Source organism: Hirundo rustica, chromosome 8 (assembly GCF_015227805.2).
Source record: "Hirundo rustica isolate bHirRus1 chromosome 8, bHirRus1.pri.v3, whole genome shotgun sequence".
In the NCBI taxonomy this organism is placed as follows: Eukaryota; Metazoa; Chordata; class Aves; order Passeriformes; family Hirundinidae; genus Hirundo; species Hirundo rustica.
The window spans coordinates 6,010,354-6,026,392 of NC_053457.1; the positions used below are offsets into that span (position 1 = coordinate 6,010,354).

At 44.1% G+C, this 16,039-nt stretch overlaps 1 protein-coding gene and 1 long non-coding RNA gene across 2 annotated transcripts in view; one reads left to right on the top strand and one right to left on the bottom strand.

Moving 5' to 3' along the window:
• Positions 1-14,807, bottom strand: NRBF2 (nuclear receptor binding factor 2). The gene is made up of 4 exons (XM_040071785.2): positions 14,701-14,807; positions 4,023-4,107; positions 2,574-2,614; positions 1-1,537 (listed from the first exon to the last, which is right to left on the bottom strand). The coding sequence occupies exons 1-4, from the start codon at positions 14,752-14,754 to the stop codon at positions 821-823; spliced, it is 897 nt and encodes a 298-aa protein (XP_039927719.1). The 5' UTR covers positions 14,755-14,807; the 3' UTR covers positions 1-820.
• LOC120756069 (uncharacterized) overlaps positions 6,917-16,039 on the top strand; it is a 25,294-nt gene continuing 16,171 nt past the window's right edge. Inside the window, exon 1 of the long non-coding RNA XR_005702003.2 lies at positions 6,917-7,008. This is a non-coding gene — a long non-coding RNA (uncharacterized LOC120756069). The remainder of the gene's footprint in view (positions 7,009-16,039) is intronic.

Here is a 16,039-nt window from a genome sequence, read left to right on the forward strand (position 1 = left end):
TCGAAACACCTTGGTTTTTATTTTCCTATCCTTTTTGAATCAGGTTAAGCTGTAAACAATTTCTTTTTCAATCAAATACTGCCAGCTAGAATTACTTCCATTCATGCATCACTGAAAACAAAAAGGGTATTTTACCTTAAGTATAGATTTTTCATTTTAAACCATGTCACTTTATACAGAAACCAATAGCTAGATTCAATGCACCCTGATTAGTTATGTAAACAGATAACCCCCCCAAAAACCCTCATCGACAGAACGAGTAAGTTGGTTCCTTCATAGAATGAAAATTAAAATCTCTCCTGACTTGAGGTTAACGTGGTCAGGAATACAGAGTGTGGCACATAAATCCGTCTAGGAGGTGTATAAATTGCACTGTATCTGAATTAACAAAGTTATGCATAATGAAATGCACAGTTTAAATTCATGCTAGAAAGCATTTTTCAATATGAAATGGCGGCCGACTGGCAACCATAACAGTTAGGTTCTGCACCATCATTTATGGCATTATAGGTAACTATTACATATAGCATACTTAAAAACCCTGAAGGATTGTGTTACTTGAAACATTCTCCAGGCAGTCGTTTGGTTTGAAACATTGGGCGAAAGACGAAAGAGCTCACCGTCTCATACCAGCTATGGTACCTTTAACTTCCACGAAATAACTCAGATATGATGTGGATTTCACAGTAACAAAGTTGCTTAATGCCTTTTCTCCAACAGTAGCGTTGTGGTAAATGTTTCTGCCCTCAGATCACCATTGTCCTGGCGGCTTTCCCTTTTCTCAAGTTTGGGTGACTACACTGAGCACTTTTCCTGGCTTTTAACTATTCATCAGTCCTTTCAGTATATCGTCGGAGAGTTCCAGCAGCGGGAGTTCAGGGGACGGGATGTCCAGGGGGGGAAGGTTGGGTATTGGAATGTCCTTTGCCTTCCCAGCAGTTGTTGCAAACTTCTGCCAAGTTGCAGCTGAAGAAGCAGATTCCGAGGGCTGCTGCAGACCCCACAACTCTGACTTCTCGACAAAGTCGGTGTCTACATCCAACTCCTTGTCTACCGGAGATTTTTGGAGTCTAGCTCTTTCTGCTTTTAACTGCTTATTCTCTCTCCTTAATCTCTCGTTTTCAGCTACAAGAGACTCTATAAGCTGCTTCAAATCTGCAATTTTGGTTGCCTGCTCTTCTATTATTGTTTTGTCATCTTTTGGCGCTTTACTCCCAATACATGCTTCCAGCGGCTCCTTTTTCTTCTGAAGCAGAAATAAAAGCGTATCTGGGTCCCTGTCAAAGACACCCCGAGTATCCTGTGGATGTTTCTCTGTGGAAGAGCTGTATTTCTGAGCAGGAGGAACCAGCACGTTCTGATCATCAGAGTCTTCAGCAGATGGCTTGTAAGAAGTCTGAAGATGTGCGGCTGCCTCCTTGTCAGCGCTCTGCTGGGCTTTCAGCTTTTCCTCCCTCTTAGCCCTTTTCCACCTCTCCTGGATGAGCAGTAACTGTTTCATATGACTATCCCTTTGTAATTCCAGTGACAGCTGAGCCTGAGTAACAACAAGATTAAACAGTTTAGTTGGTGATCCCTAATCCCACCCAAATATTCACACACACTGAATTACACGTGTGTAAATATTTACATAAACAGCATCACTGCATGCCCGAGGGGGGGAGCTTTTGTTATTCAGACATTAAATCCAACAGGAAGTGCTCTCTGCTCCTAGAGTGCAACAGATTCAGATATGTCAGATTTAGCATGACTACTGTCTTTTTGTTTGTAAGTCACTGACCAGGCTACAATACCTCTGGGCAGAGGCACCCGGAGTTTAACTCACCTACAACCAACACCAAGAGAGAAGAGATTCACCTGGCATAAACAAACTTTTTGTATGCTTCTGTGATGGTAGAAGACATATCTATAACACCCAAAATGAAGCAGTACATTGCTCCAAGGCCAGGAATGGTCCCACCTGATTCAGCCACATTTAATGAAGGAGGTGGGTGGCACAGCAGTTATAACTCACCTGGGTGAAAGACCATTTTCTACAAGAATGACCTGCTGGAGCAAAGGCAGATGTCTGATCTCCAAGGGTTAGCTGATTTCATAATATTGGCTAAATTTAAAGCTGGTACAAAAGTGCTGAGCAGACTACACTACTACATTCACAAACCTGTGCAGTGAATAAGAAAGTGTCAGGGCTGTTGTTCTAGAGATCCCCCAGTCAGGATGCATTAAACCAAACTGACACACCGTAGATGAGATGCTTGGCTTTTTGTCTCAGCAAAATACGAAGTGCCTCACAGATAAAGTTAAGCACGACGCTAGTTTTGTCACCTCCTTGAAGATGTCTGGCAGACTAGAAAGTGGGAGACCCCTTGGAGGAGTTAATATTTCTCTTGTCCTTGCTCCACATAAACTTGGAAAAACTCTCTAGGAAGATTAGCGTTCCCACACTTGTGAAACTCCCGGTGCAGCTGCCAAAGGTTCAGAAAATTCTGCAGAGACTAATGCCCAGGAGGGGTGTGCTCAGACACACGGGACACACGGGCACACCACGGGGCTGGGGCTGGTTCTGGTCTCACCTGCTCCGACTGGGTCAGCTTCATGGCATCTGTGAGGTACCCTGCGGGACAGAACATCCGTCAGCGCTCACGGCACGGCTGAAAAACCTCAATGCTTCCAGAAAAGCTCAGAAAAGCCTTCACACCTGTGTGCTCAATCCCCACATAAAGGCAACAGTCCAGAGGCAAAGTATTCACCAACTTACAGTGGCTGGAAAGACCTGCAGTTTTTCAGAAGTCTGAAAAATTTATTCTGAGACCTTGTAATACACGCTACACCCTCCCCATGGTATCCTGTTGGCTTGGCTCGCTCCAGTTGGTTTTTAGAAGAGCAGCAATTTCCAGAAAGACTTTGAGCATATCTTACTAGTGCTGGAAATGACAATGTATGAGAAATTCTCAACCAAACTTGGAATGATGCAAGACAATGGCATAGAACCAACCGACAAAGAAAAGCAAGAAACATCCAGTGTATTTTTGGGTTTTGTCTTGTTATATGAAGTGAAAGAAAACAAAAAGTATGTATTTTAGAATGTAAGTGCAATCCCTCATCGCTCTGAGCTGCCATAAATACCCAAGAAACTATTAGTTCCTCACTTTATGGGGTTTCTAGTATCTGTGAATGGAGCAAGAACGCCTGGTATCTAGGTTACCGTGTTCAGAGCAGCCCCTTACTTTGTCTCCACACAAGCCCTGTCACTGAAAATGTCCTACTTGTTGCACCAGTTAAGGCCTCCTTTCTTCTTCTGCCAAGTAGCTGCACACTGTCAGAGAGCTGAGGGACTCCAACACAAAAAATGAAGCAGGACTATTTAAATGGGCAGGTTTTTAATGGCACAGAGGAGAGGCTGTCCCTGCAGTGTCGAGGTCTGTGATGCAATCTGCTGTTTTGCTCGAGTTCTGGGGAGCTCATCACCTGTTCTTAGCTGCCTTGATGCAGGCATAAGGAAAGGGAAGTTTTGTAAGCAAACATTTGTCCTTGACCAACAGAAAGCACTGTGACATCACCTATGAAAGCAGTAAAGAAAACGCAAAGTAAGAAGTGAAACTGGCTTAGAGCAGGTACACAACCTCAGTCTGTGCATTCCACAAGGTGTTGGCTTCATCCTCAGTCAAGAACTGCCTTCACAGTGATAATCACCTCCAGTCTAAACAACTTTGGAAATGTCTGACTTTAGCTGCCCATACGAGGAAAAAAGTTTTCAAAAGGGTTCTCGATCTGGACTAAAAAACAAACTCACACTTTAAAAATAAAAATTTTGCAAGATATTCTACTCACACAGAATCGTAGAATCTGCTGAGTTGGAAGGGACCCAGAGGGACCAAAACTCCCGGCCCTGTGCAGGACACCCCAAGAATCCCACGTGCCCAAGAGCATTGTCAAAGCACTTCTTGAACCAAGACAGGCTTGGTGCATGCAAACCTAGAAACTGATTTTAAGAGCTGAAATGTGAGAAATAACCAACTCACCAGCAGCTTTTTTGTGACAAGAAATTGCTTCTTCATATTTCCCTGCTGCCAACAAGCGGTCTGCTTTTCTGCTTTGCTGGTGAGCCTTCAAATTATAAAAAAAGAACATTACATCAATGAGGGTCAACGGACAAATAGTTATACCTGTCTTAAAGGTGACCAGTACATCTGAAAAACTTGTACTGATTCCAATTCTCAGGCTTTTAGGCCCAGATCTTCACTCCCTTCCACGCTTTGTAATCGGACTTCTTTAATACTACCTTGCAAGAGAGAACTGAAGTTTGTTAATGCAGCAAACTGGCGTGCACAAAACAAAATACTTTTGAAGCTGTTCCTCAGAAAGCACATCTTCTCCTTCCTAGGCAGGCACTTACCAGAGTCATGTAAAAAGAACAGGCCAAAAGAAGTTATGAGACGTTGTAAGTATTTTGGACCAACTGACCTGGCAGAACGCAAGATATTTGAATTGTGTTACATCTTACGGCTGATTTGACATTTTCTGCTGCCCCATGCCCAAGACATTTCGCCTCTTGGGTGAATAACTTTGATTTTTTTTGTCAGCAGCTTACACCAATTAATGGTAGCAGCACAGCCATAGTTAAAAGTATCAAAGTCATGTTGTTGCTGAAACATTTAACAACAGTTAAATCTATACCAGTATTTGTAAACCACTAATGTAAACCACCAACACAGACTAAGGTTGTTGCTGAGAGCAAGCATTTGATGCACGCATTTGCATACGCTCAGTGAGAAACTATTGCATAACCAGCACTGCAACATTCACGAAAGCAAGTCTTTTTTGTCATTACTACAAGACATGGAGTTTATGGCCCTTCCTCCAAGACAATCTGTGTAATGGGAAAGGCTACAGGCCCTAGCTGCTGAGACTGTCAGTTACACTGCTCAGGACTGCTCTACTGCATGTTGAGTTTGAACATCAGGTACTGATGCTTACATGGTACTGATACTAACACCCATTTAAACTACAGGTCCCAAAAGGCAGTCAGGTTGTCATTTTTGTCTACCAAGTGGAGTTATGCCCTACAGTACTGCAGTAAGTTCAGTTTTCTACCAGGATCTCAGCAGCTCTGACACCACAGAAGAGAATCACTTGTACAGAAACACCTGTTTGGGCAACAGCTGTTCTTAAGCAATCCCTGGCAGTTACTTCACTCCATGAAGACATTTAGCTTTCCTAAAACTGATTTCACATGCTAACACGGTGTGTTCTTAAAAAACCTAAAACTCTTATATGTAGAAACTAGTAAATGGAACTTGTCCTCTGACTTGTTGAATTGCTTTGGTAGCTCCTTTGTCTCTGGCTATTCTGTTTCCTCTTTCCCTGTTTTTTTTCAGACCTGCCCTTGCAGTTTGCAGAAGCAGCTGTATCAATAGTAATTTACTGAAAAATTGTTTTGCGAAGAACTAGCCCAGGTGCTTTTATGTCCATGACATAGCTAATCTGTATTGGGACAAGCTGCCAGGAATAACCAAGGAGATTGCTTTATCTGTGCTGATACTGTTTGTTCATAACAATGGGAAATAAGCCTATTTCTGCCAGAAAATGAAAGGAAACAGAATAGCCAGAGACAGAGGAGCTACCAAAGCAATTCAACAAGTCAGAGGACAAGTTCCATTTACTAGTTTCTACATATAAGAATTTGAGTCCCATTGTTTTCAAAGATTATTCATGTATGATTTAAACTGCTGGAGTATGCTCTTACTCAAATCACTTAAGCACATGCAAAACATCTGAGGACATTCAGTTCTTTTTTGATTGAGCAATTAAATTACTTCCATTCTCAATTAACTTCCAGTGAAGCTGAAGGGAGTCTGATGGAGCTGGGCTGAATAAAATCAGGAAAACAACAGTCCAGAGATGTGGGCAAAATCAAAACCTAGGGTCCTCTGATGAGAAGGTCACAATGCCTTTCTTGCTCTTACATCAAAATATACATATGAGGCCATCTTACTCTGATGCAACAGACTTCCCAATGGAAACAACAGGAGCCACACCAGAAAAAAAATCAGCTTTAAGCACAGCCCTGTGTGAACAAACTAGCTATTTTGCAGTCAGTCACGGGCAAGGAATTTCTCTTATTCCTATCTTTTCCTGACAGGTTGACAAGAAAATACTTGCCCATTTATTCTAACCCGTGTTTGATCCAATTTGCTGATTGTGGAAGGAATTTCTCCCACGTTCACAGTAGCTTATTTATCAACAAGCAATTTGAAGAAGTTAGTGGTGCTGTTTCCTAGCAGCAGGTGATGAAGCTGCACCAGAAGTATTTGGATGTTTACTAGCTATTATCATGGCTGAGCTTCTACATCTTGTCTGCTCTGATGTTTATTCTTAGTGCTCAGTTACACTCAGCCATGCAGCTTCCAACCAGTGTTAGCATATCTGTTTTGAACTCAGAGTGGCCTGTATCCCATTATAAAACTGGCAATGGAAGAACTGGTCCTCTGTCATAAAGAGAAGAAGATTACTCTCAAGTTTATCCTTGGCCTGATGTCATGCTAGAGAAGGTATTGACACAACAGCTCTGGAGCTGCAGCGCTGGTTCCCAGCAGTCAAACAGGATTGCTTTGACTTTGGTCCTGCTGCTGTGATTACAGAAACACCTGCTGCTTGACTGTGGTGGGTTTAGAGATCTGATTTCTCTTTCCTCTTCCACTTGGAGTGCTGGAACTTAATGTAGGATGTGGGATAAGAATAATTATAATTTATTAACAAGCTATGGAATTAAAAAGCGGAAGCAGGCTGACAACTACTTTCAGATGTCCCTCCCAATCCTGATGAGCAGGAATTCCCAGTAGGCAAATGGACAGGTGTAACAACTTGACTCCTGTAAAAGGAAGCAGGTGTGAGTGAAGGATGGCCAAGCTAAAAAGTTTCCTCACCTTACCCTGATGTACTTGGTACTTAAGGGATTTGTGTAAGCCTCGCTGTGTGACTTGAAGCATCCTGGACTAACTGCAGAAGGTAAGGCAGATGTTTTTCCACACACTTTCTAAATGTAGTTGAGAGGTTGAGGGATAACACTTGCTTTAGTAAGTTTATACTGCTATTCTAGGGCAGTGTTCCTGTCTGATCTTTCCACGTGACTAGCCCAAACCATTGCCTGTGTAATCTCTGAAAAGCAGAATAAACCCCAGTCAAACAATCTCCTAGAACAGCAAAGAGAGTCTCTTCTTTACCTACGCCTTTCTTTAACCAAAATTTAACTCCACTTCTTTGTTGGCTTGTTTTGGTTTTTACCCCACTACAGACTGGATAATGATGTGGCTGCAGGCTGTGAGAAACAAATCCATAATGCCCAGAACTATTACTGTTCCCTCAAAGGAAAAAAGAACAATGTTTTCTTTCTAGACATGGCGTACTGTTACAGCCTAAAGGACTACCACAGTATGATCCTGGCTTAGGCTGTGGGGATAGGGAGGGAAAACTGCTCCTCTTCCCATACAATTCTAGTTATATGGGAATTCTCTTCCCATACAATTCCTTCCACAAAGGCTAACTGGTGCTAGATGTAGTACTCATTTTCCAACAGAGTAGCCTGCTACCCTCCCCTACGAGCAGTCGTTCGCAACAGTGCTCCTGTACCTGAGACAGCAGCTATGTTCTGTTTTGCTCCGTTCCACTAATGGGAACAGCTCTTCACTGGACAAAACCTTGCACAAGAGGTTAAGCTTACAGCCTTCTCCATATGTAACAAAGGACTCACCAGAAAATGATGTATTTTAATGTGATTATGGAGCACAGATTGCAGTGCTTTACTTAAAATGACTAAGGCAGGAAAAACCCAGCTGCTAAAATGATGGGGCCTGATGAAAGCTTAACTGCAAAGAAGTTCCAGTTTGTAAGTGTTTTAAGTGAAACCACTATTTGATGCTGCTATCATCTATTTTATGTTATGGACTGTGAACACCAGCTCTTCTTGCCAGAAAAGATTAATACCTGTGCTCTCTTACTGCTGAAAACAAGTAGGAATGGTGTTTTTGAGAGATGAGGGATCTATTTTAGGATTTGTTTCCTTAAGGATATAGGTCTGATTTCTATTTCGAACAGTCCAACTGCACACTGCATTGCCTCTCTATTATCCAGAAGAGTGCTAAGTGTTTTCCATGTGGGTGTTTACAGCAGCAGGCCACAAAGGGTGGGACCAGGTGGTGCACCAGGGTTCTTCCCCGTTCCACACACACTCTGTGAGAGGCTACAGAAGCATCTTTCAAACCCATTCTTACCAGGAAACTGTGAATTTAGAAAGGTTTGAATGTGTATGTCCTCATATGCAGTGAAAAAATGTAATGAAGAGAGAATACAAGTGCAGAACTTGATGTGAGAGGTCCAAGAATAAACTGTGGCCATCCATTTATTTTAAAAAGAGCAGCCTTGATCACGGTGACTATGGAAAATGCTTGCATTTACTGGAAGCTGCACTAAAAGTAAAAATAATAAGGAGTCGTACTGTAACTTATGCTAAATAATGAGGATATATTTGCAGTAAAACTAAAGCAATTGCAATGGTGGAGCTTTACCAAGGGAAGCAAGTCCCCTTTTTTAAATCCTTGTATTCTGTAGAGAAAGTTGACTAAAGATCAACCAAAAAATGGCAGAGCCCATTGTGGCTGTTCAACCAAGACCACTAGTCACGTGTCAGCTCAATTTTCTGTTTTTGAAAGCCTGTATTTAGCAAGGTTGACAGAACAATGACTCAGCTGTGTAAATTATAGGTTAGTGTTCCTATAGAGCAAAACAAGTATGTGACACTATCATGAGAAAGTTAATGTTGAGAACACAGACTCCTCACTCACTTTGTATTCAATTGCAAAGATGTTGAAGTTCGACTTGCATGTAAGCAATAGTATTAGACTTTAAATATGTGGGCAGGCAAGCAGCCAGTTGTTTAGGCAACCCCCACTAACTGACTGAATAGCTCTAACTGACTACATGTGTGTTCCCAACCTAGTCCAAGTTTCAGGTAGAATGGTTAGTCTGAGTTCCTCACCATGCAAATGCAATTAAAAGATCTGGAATGAACCCAACTTGCATTCATACTGCTCAGGGTAGGTGGAGTCATCAAAACCCCACAGAGGCAGAGCTGCAGCCCTTTCCCTGATCACCTGCACCTTTCATTAGGGCGTGGTATCCTTCTACCTACTGCATAGTCAAATCAACCTCATTCGGTTCCTTCTCATCCATTTAGTATGATAAAAGCATGAAATGCTTCAACTTGTTTTTCAGAGCCATTTTCACACTCACAGAATGAATTAGGCTGGAAAAGACAGTGAGATGGAGTTCAGCCTGTGACTGAACACCACTGTGTCAACTACACCATGGCACTGAGGGCCTTGTCTAGTCTTTCCTTACCCAGGTGACTCCACCACCTCCCCAGGGCATTTTGTGTGCCTACAGTTCTCAGCTGCTTTGGCAATGTTCTTCCTGTCCCCAAATATAGTGTGTCACAGCTGGTACACAAGCCTTGCTACCTGGAGGTTACAAGCTAAGTGAGAATCGTTCCATTGCCCTGACAAACAAAACCAGTCTGGGCCTCTGTATGCAGCCCTAAACCGCAAGGCTCAAGTTGTTAGAGCAAATGAGCTGCCCCTCAATAGGAGCATCTGAACCATTACAACAAATTGTCCAATAAACAAGCTTCCAAGAGCAACAATTTCCAAACAAGTGAGGCAGAAAGGCTTCAGCTGTGCCTTCAGTCTGTCTCACTAGGATTCTCTGAGATGGCTTCACTGGGTCTTTAAACTGCTGGTCATGATTACTCAGAGCTGAACTCTGTGGCCTGATGACAGGCAAGCAATGCCAGTGTGACACAGCAGAAAGGCACTGCTGGTAGGTACCCAAAGAGCACAGGTACACTGAGGAAATACCTGTCAGCCACACACCACTTAGCTAATTATGTTCTTGACTGGGAGCTGCTGTGAGATGTTTTATGTGCCACAAGGAGCAGTTTTGTGCTGTGCTTTTACAGCCTGCACACAACATTGCTGAGCCCCTCCAAGGTGGCTGTTACTCCTCTGGTTGTTCAGCTGAGTGTTGATGCACCTCCAGTCACTTTACTCAGGTGTGCTGCCGCCTCTGTGGATTCACACCTTTGGGTTCTCCCACCACTGTGGTAAAAACAGACTTTGTCTTAGGCACGTGTATCTAGTGATACTTCCCCTTTTGTTACCTTACAAGTTTGCTCTCCCTAATTTGAGTTCAGAATTGAGTGCATATGCCTTTTTTTTTTTTTTTTTGGTTTCATTTTAAACTGGAAGATCAAGTACAGCAGCTGTCAGGTTAAGATTGACAAAAAAAAAATAAATCAAAGAGAACAAACAGGGTTCTGTGGATTAACATAATATTCCTGGTTTTCCAATGAAAATAACAGAAGTGCAGGCTGGCATTAAGTCACAAACACATTAGCAGGTGTGGTCTAAATTCTCTGGTCTCTAGTGAAATTTCATTTCATGTTTTCTATTTTCTCCTCCTACACTTCCATATTGCATATTTATTCTGCTTGTTATTTTGCCTTTGTGTGGATGTGGTGTTACCTCACTTTGAAATAATTCATTACAGTAAACCATTGATTGTCTTGCACTGGACTGGTTGCTACCAACAGTTACCAGCATTACTATTAAAAGCTTTCATTATATGAGGTTCTTGGAATACACATTTAGTGCTATTCTCATTCCAGCTACTGGTCTGTGCTGGTTTTCACTAAAACAGCAGCTCTTCGAGCTGGGTCCTTTAGGCTTCAGGAATCTTAGAGGTGACAGATATTCACCACATTTTGGACTGTGTTGTATTATAAACCACACAAATACCACTACCTTGCAAGAAGAATACTAAGTAGAGGTGGTATGGCTCCTTAGCTACAGGACAATACTGAGCTGTTACAGTAGAATCTGCCGAATTATGAAGTCCTGGGTGTCAAACTCTGTTTAAGGAGCAATTACTAGTCTTTTCCTGAGGTTAATACTATCTGCCCCACTTTTACCGTGTTACTTCCAAGCTTCTGATGGCCAGCAGTGTGTGGCTGTGCTTCTGAACTTGTAACTTTTGCTCCAACACCTAAGGGTAAAGTGATGTCTGGATGTGAGACCAAAATTCTTTGCCTAAACTGGATGGCAGTAGGAGCTGCCCCTACAACAAGCAGCACAGAGAAGCTCTCAAGATGCTCTGTAAAAACATGCAGTGTTCACAGAAGACTAACCTTCACACTTTTACAGTGCAAGTTTTAATTTGTAAAAAGAATGTTGAGATGGTTTTGGGTCTGGATTATGTGTGAATTAAGTAATCAGCTGGGCTAGGTACCTGCTATCTAGCTGCCTGCTGGTGCAGGGACTGCACTTTGCTCATGCTGGTTTTAAGTTCTGTAGCATAACCTAAAAATTTTACTTGTGAAGTTGAAGAAGACTCAGTTCCATAAAGACATTATTTTAGGGAAATGTATCTTTCAGAAGTTTCAGAAAAAGAGCATAATTGAAGCCAGGAGAATATAAGATATGGCATTAAAGTGGAAGAGGTGGGGTGTGGTTGCTTGGTTGGTTGTTGTGTTTTTTGTGGTCAGATCAACTGGCCAGCAAAATCAGGAGAGTCTCCATGCTTTCCAGTAACTAAGACTAGATGCTCCAACTTGCAATTCATGGACAATTTTTACAAGACGAAGCAAGATTCAAGTATTGTGGTAAATTCTAATGAAAAGCCTTAACTGATGAAAAATCAGTTTTGTGAAAATTGTCATATTTGTGACAATTGTGATATATTGGATATATTGGAAGAGAGAAAATATCTTATATTTAAGCCATTGATGACACTTAAATAAGATTAATGATTACTGTATCTAAAATCACATTGTAGTTTAGGTGTTGGGCGATTTGGTGGCTTTGGTCTGTTTTCCTTTTTTTTGGCAGCTTTATTGTCCTCATTGGCATCTTTGGAAAAAGTTGTACTTTTCCAATTCACAGGACCTAGATTTAGGTAAGAGAAGAGATTTATGGGAAACAAGAGTGCAACAGGTAACACTGGATAGTATCAAAAACTTAAATAAACATTCTTATTTTGGAGGTTGGCACCTTCCCTGAATGTTGTCCATCTGAAGCTCCACAGCAGAGAGAGGCTGTGATCAGAAGAGCTTTGCAAAACTGTAGTTACTCCTTCCTGTTCATGTCCTTGTAAAAATGCAGGCATGTTCTAACCATGGTACCATACCCATTCAATCCTCTTATTGTGAGGAGTTTCAGGCACAACTTGAATGGACGTGTCACTTTTCTGTATATGATGATCCACGACTGTAGTGCACAGCAGTTCTGAGAAAAGTTTTGTATTTCAGGACCCTCTTAGGCAGTAGGAACATATTGACAGGCAAATTCATAATTTTGTGTATGAAAGCATGTAAAGCAACTCTTCTTCCTGTCTCATCCCTTACACAGAAGTGTCCTGACCTCATTGTCAGCCTGGAGCTCGACAGGCACAGTAACTGCACACTCGTGTTGTGGTCACAAGGTCATAAACCAGGCTTTAGTCACAGTGGTGTCACTCCTACAATCCCTCTAAGTGGTCTCAGTAAGAAACATTACTCACCAGTGATATTGCCGAAAAAGTTGCTACTTTCAGACGTTTACTAGTGAATACACAATTACAATTTTATCTTTAGAATCTTATGCACTAGTGTCCTAGGGTGACTTTATGCTGCTTGTATCCCCAGTAATCTGTTCTGTTTATGCTGGATATTAAGTTCTGCACCTTTAAGGCTGGTTCCAAGAGCGAAGGGAGGGGGAAAGAAGCGCGCAGTTTGTTTTCAGAAACTGCACTTGCTCCCACACATTCCTGCCCATGGACTGGGCTGTCTGTAGCTTGGACAGACAGAGGGAGAGCTCTCCTTTGCTTTTCAGTCAGTTAGTTCTGGTTTTTCAGCTAGCTGAGGCAGAGAAGTTCCCCAGTCTGTGTTTTTTTTCTCTTGGAGCTGTTCAAACCTGCTCTGGACTGAAAACCCAGAAAACCACCAGAGCTCCCACCTGTGCCCCACCAGAGCCCAGAGGCTGCATTCCAGCACAGGAGGGACTGATAAGAGACTGAGCAAGCAGAGCTACAGCCCACAGCAAGGACTTTCTGATTTTGCCATCTCTTCAGAACAGTGAGAGGTTTTATTGTTTAATAGTATTCTTTTTTTATCCTTCTGAATACTTTGCCTGTTAAATGAACAGGTTTTTTCCACTTTCCTTCAAGGAGTTCTTTTCCCAAACCAGCAGAAGGAGGGGCCACTTGAATCTACTTTCTAGAGGGACCCCTTTGGAAGTTTCCTCCCAAATTTGCCTTACACCAGAACAACTGGATCTACTTTTAAAAAAGTTTTTTTACAATGTCTGTGAAATAGCTATAGTTTAGCCCTCCTGCATTATCATGTTGTAATTTTGCCTGATTTTAACCCCATGATATCAACAGATTACAAAAGCTTTCCTATTTCCTGCTGTTCTTTATTTCAATTAGTCTTTCAGTAGACAGTGTAAAAAGTGAGTCAGTATGATGCTGCCGTACCCAGAGTGGTTTGGCACAATTGCAAAGCCTACAGATACAGACAGACCATCTTTCTACTACACTGTCAGCCCTAATTCCATAGGTGGTCTGCAAAGACAGTTGTGGAAGTCTTTCTGAAACTAGGGAGAGAAATCCAGAAATACCTGACTGACCCTGTAGGCAAGGATTTGTCAGGGCTGACACCATCCTGGCATAAATAAGCTTCGATTAAAACCTAAAATGACACAAGTCTCTGAGGTTTGCACGGCAATGTTTAAACAATTGCTGGATCCAACTCATTCCTGGAAGCAATACAGCTGTATTCCCAGCGTGCTGCCTCTGACTAACTGGACTGCTGGACCAAAGCTTGTTTTCTAAGGGAATGCTCTGTGTATCACCACATAGCCAAGATACAACTTTGGTAAAACCCACAAGGCAGCAGAGAATTAACTCTTCTTGACCTAGATCTTGTCTATGGGACAGAGACCTGCCGATTTAGATTGTTTAACATTGATTAGCTTTTGTGAAGAAGCATTTTTTAGACCGTCTGTGTTTCAGTTCAGCCTCCTTAGAAATTTAGTTTAGGCAGAGCAATTACTGATTTGAGGTTTTAAAGCATTTCACCTTCTGAAATTAAAGGAAGCGCTTAGCCAGTGCTAGGCCCTGACAAGTCTCTAAAACTCTTGAGCCGCTCGTGGATACGGCCTGTGTCATCTAAATGTTTCCTCTAGCCGCTTCCTTCCTGAACTTCTCTTGCCCCTCGCTTTTGCAACGCCATGTCCCCCGCCGCCCGGCAATCCAAAGGTGCCCCGACAACGCCGCTGGCCGGCTCCCGTGCGGCCGCGCTCCCGGGCACGGAGCAGCGCTCCCGGGGCGGGGGCCGGGGCCAGCGCACCCCGCTCCCTCCGCGGAGCCGCCTCGGGCCCGGGACGGCCGCTGGGCCCCGCTCCCGGCGGAAGGGCCTGACACCGGACCCCAACGGGTGTTTGGGGAGGAAAGAAGGGCGGCAAGAGCCCCTTCTTCTGTTCAGGTCGCGCCTCTCCGATCGGTTATCCGGGGGCAGGAGCCGAGGGGTGTCACCCTCTCCCCGCTGTCTGAGCAGCGGCGGCACCGGCTGACCCGACGCGCCCCCCCTTCCCCTCCACTCCCCGCGCTCACCAGGTTGAGAGGCCCCTCCATCACTTCCATGGGCGGCGGGGGCTGCGGGCACATGGGCGAGGGGCGCTCGCCGGTGCCCCCGGCCCGGCGCGTCCCGGCCGCGGCGCGGGTTGTAAACACGGCGGCCGCTTCCGCCCTGCCCGCGAGAGCCGCGCGCCGCCTCGCGAGACTACGGGGCCGCGTCGCCGGGGCAACGGGCGCCGCGCGCGCCTCCCGCCCTGAGGGCGGAGCGGGGGGAGGCCGTGGGGAATGCGGGGATTTGGGGGGGGTCTGCTCACCGTTCCCGTGAGGGTGTGCCGGTCAGCGGGAGCGGAGAGAAATATGGGAAAGCGTCACCTTCCTTGCTTCTTGGAGAAGTTAAGCCCTAAAACGGTCAAGGAAGAAAAAAGGAAATCTTAGAATCATAGGATATGCGGAGTTTGGAAGGGACCCCTCACGATCATAAATTCCTGGCCCTGCGCAGGACGCCCTAAGAATCACACCGTGTGTCCAAGAGCGTTGTCCAAATGTTCCTTGAGCTCTCTCAGGCTTGGGGCCGTGACCGCTGCCCTGGAGAGCCTGTTCCACTGCCCACACACCCTCTGGGGGAAGAACCTTTTCCTGACATCCAACCTAACTCAGCTTCATGCCACTTTCTCGAGTCCTGTCAGCGGTCATGAGAGTGAAGCGATGAATGCCTTCTCCTCTGTTTCCTCTTTAAGGATGCTGCAGACCGCAGTGAGGGCTCCCCTCAGTCTCCTCCAGGCTGAACAAACCAAGTGACCTCAGCCGCGCCGTGGGCATTGCTGCTTATGACCTTGATTTAAAGTATTTCAGCACTGGTGGTTGATCTGTAAGGATGATTAGTCTCACAGAGAGATTTCTAAGCCAAGTTTGTGGCCGTGTCTGCATGTTTATCTCCACTTTAGCACAGCTTTTGACAATCTCCCGTAACATCACTGTATAGGAAGTTATGAAATCTGGATAAAGAGACATAGAGATGGACTGAAAACCGGCTGAGCTTCCAGGCTTCGAGGGCTTGCTTTCATCAGTGGCAGTGTTCCACTGGTGCAGTGACTAGTGCCATACCCCAAGATCTGATACTGGGTCCAATATTTTTTAATGCCTTCATTATCAGTATTACTTAATGTCTTGCACCATCCTCCCGCACAGAAGATGTTAAGCGACAATGAGCCTGCTGGGGCTTGCTGAGGGGAGAAATGGGGAAAAGGGCCCCCAGCATGGCCCACAGAGGCTCTTAGTGCAACACCAGTGAAATCAGTGCCTCTTACAACGCAGCATGGAGAAGGTGTAAAGAAAAACACATGCAAATATGAATGTCTGGTCAAAACCTTGCCTA

What these genes read in the sequence shown, in the direction of transcription:
- NRBF2 (XM_040071785.2), bottom strand. Translation starts at nt 14,754, where the DNA reads ATGTGCCCGCAGCCCCCGCCGCCCATGGAAGTGATGGAGGGGCCTCTC. An exon ending in TTGTCACAAAAAAGCTGCTG is followed by an intron (nt 2,615 to 4,022) that starts GTGAGTTGGTTA and finishes TCTGTCCCGCAG; the next exon opens with GGTACCTCACAGATGCCATG. An exon ending in AGCTGACCCAGTCGGAGCAG is followed by an intron (nt 1,538 to 2,573) that starts GTGAGACCAGAA and finishes GTTGTTACTCAG; the next exon opens with GCTCAGCTGTCACTGGAATT.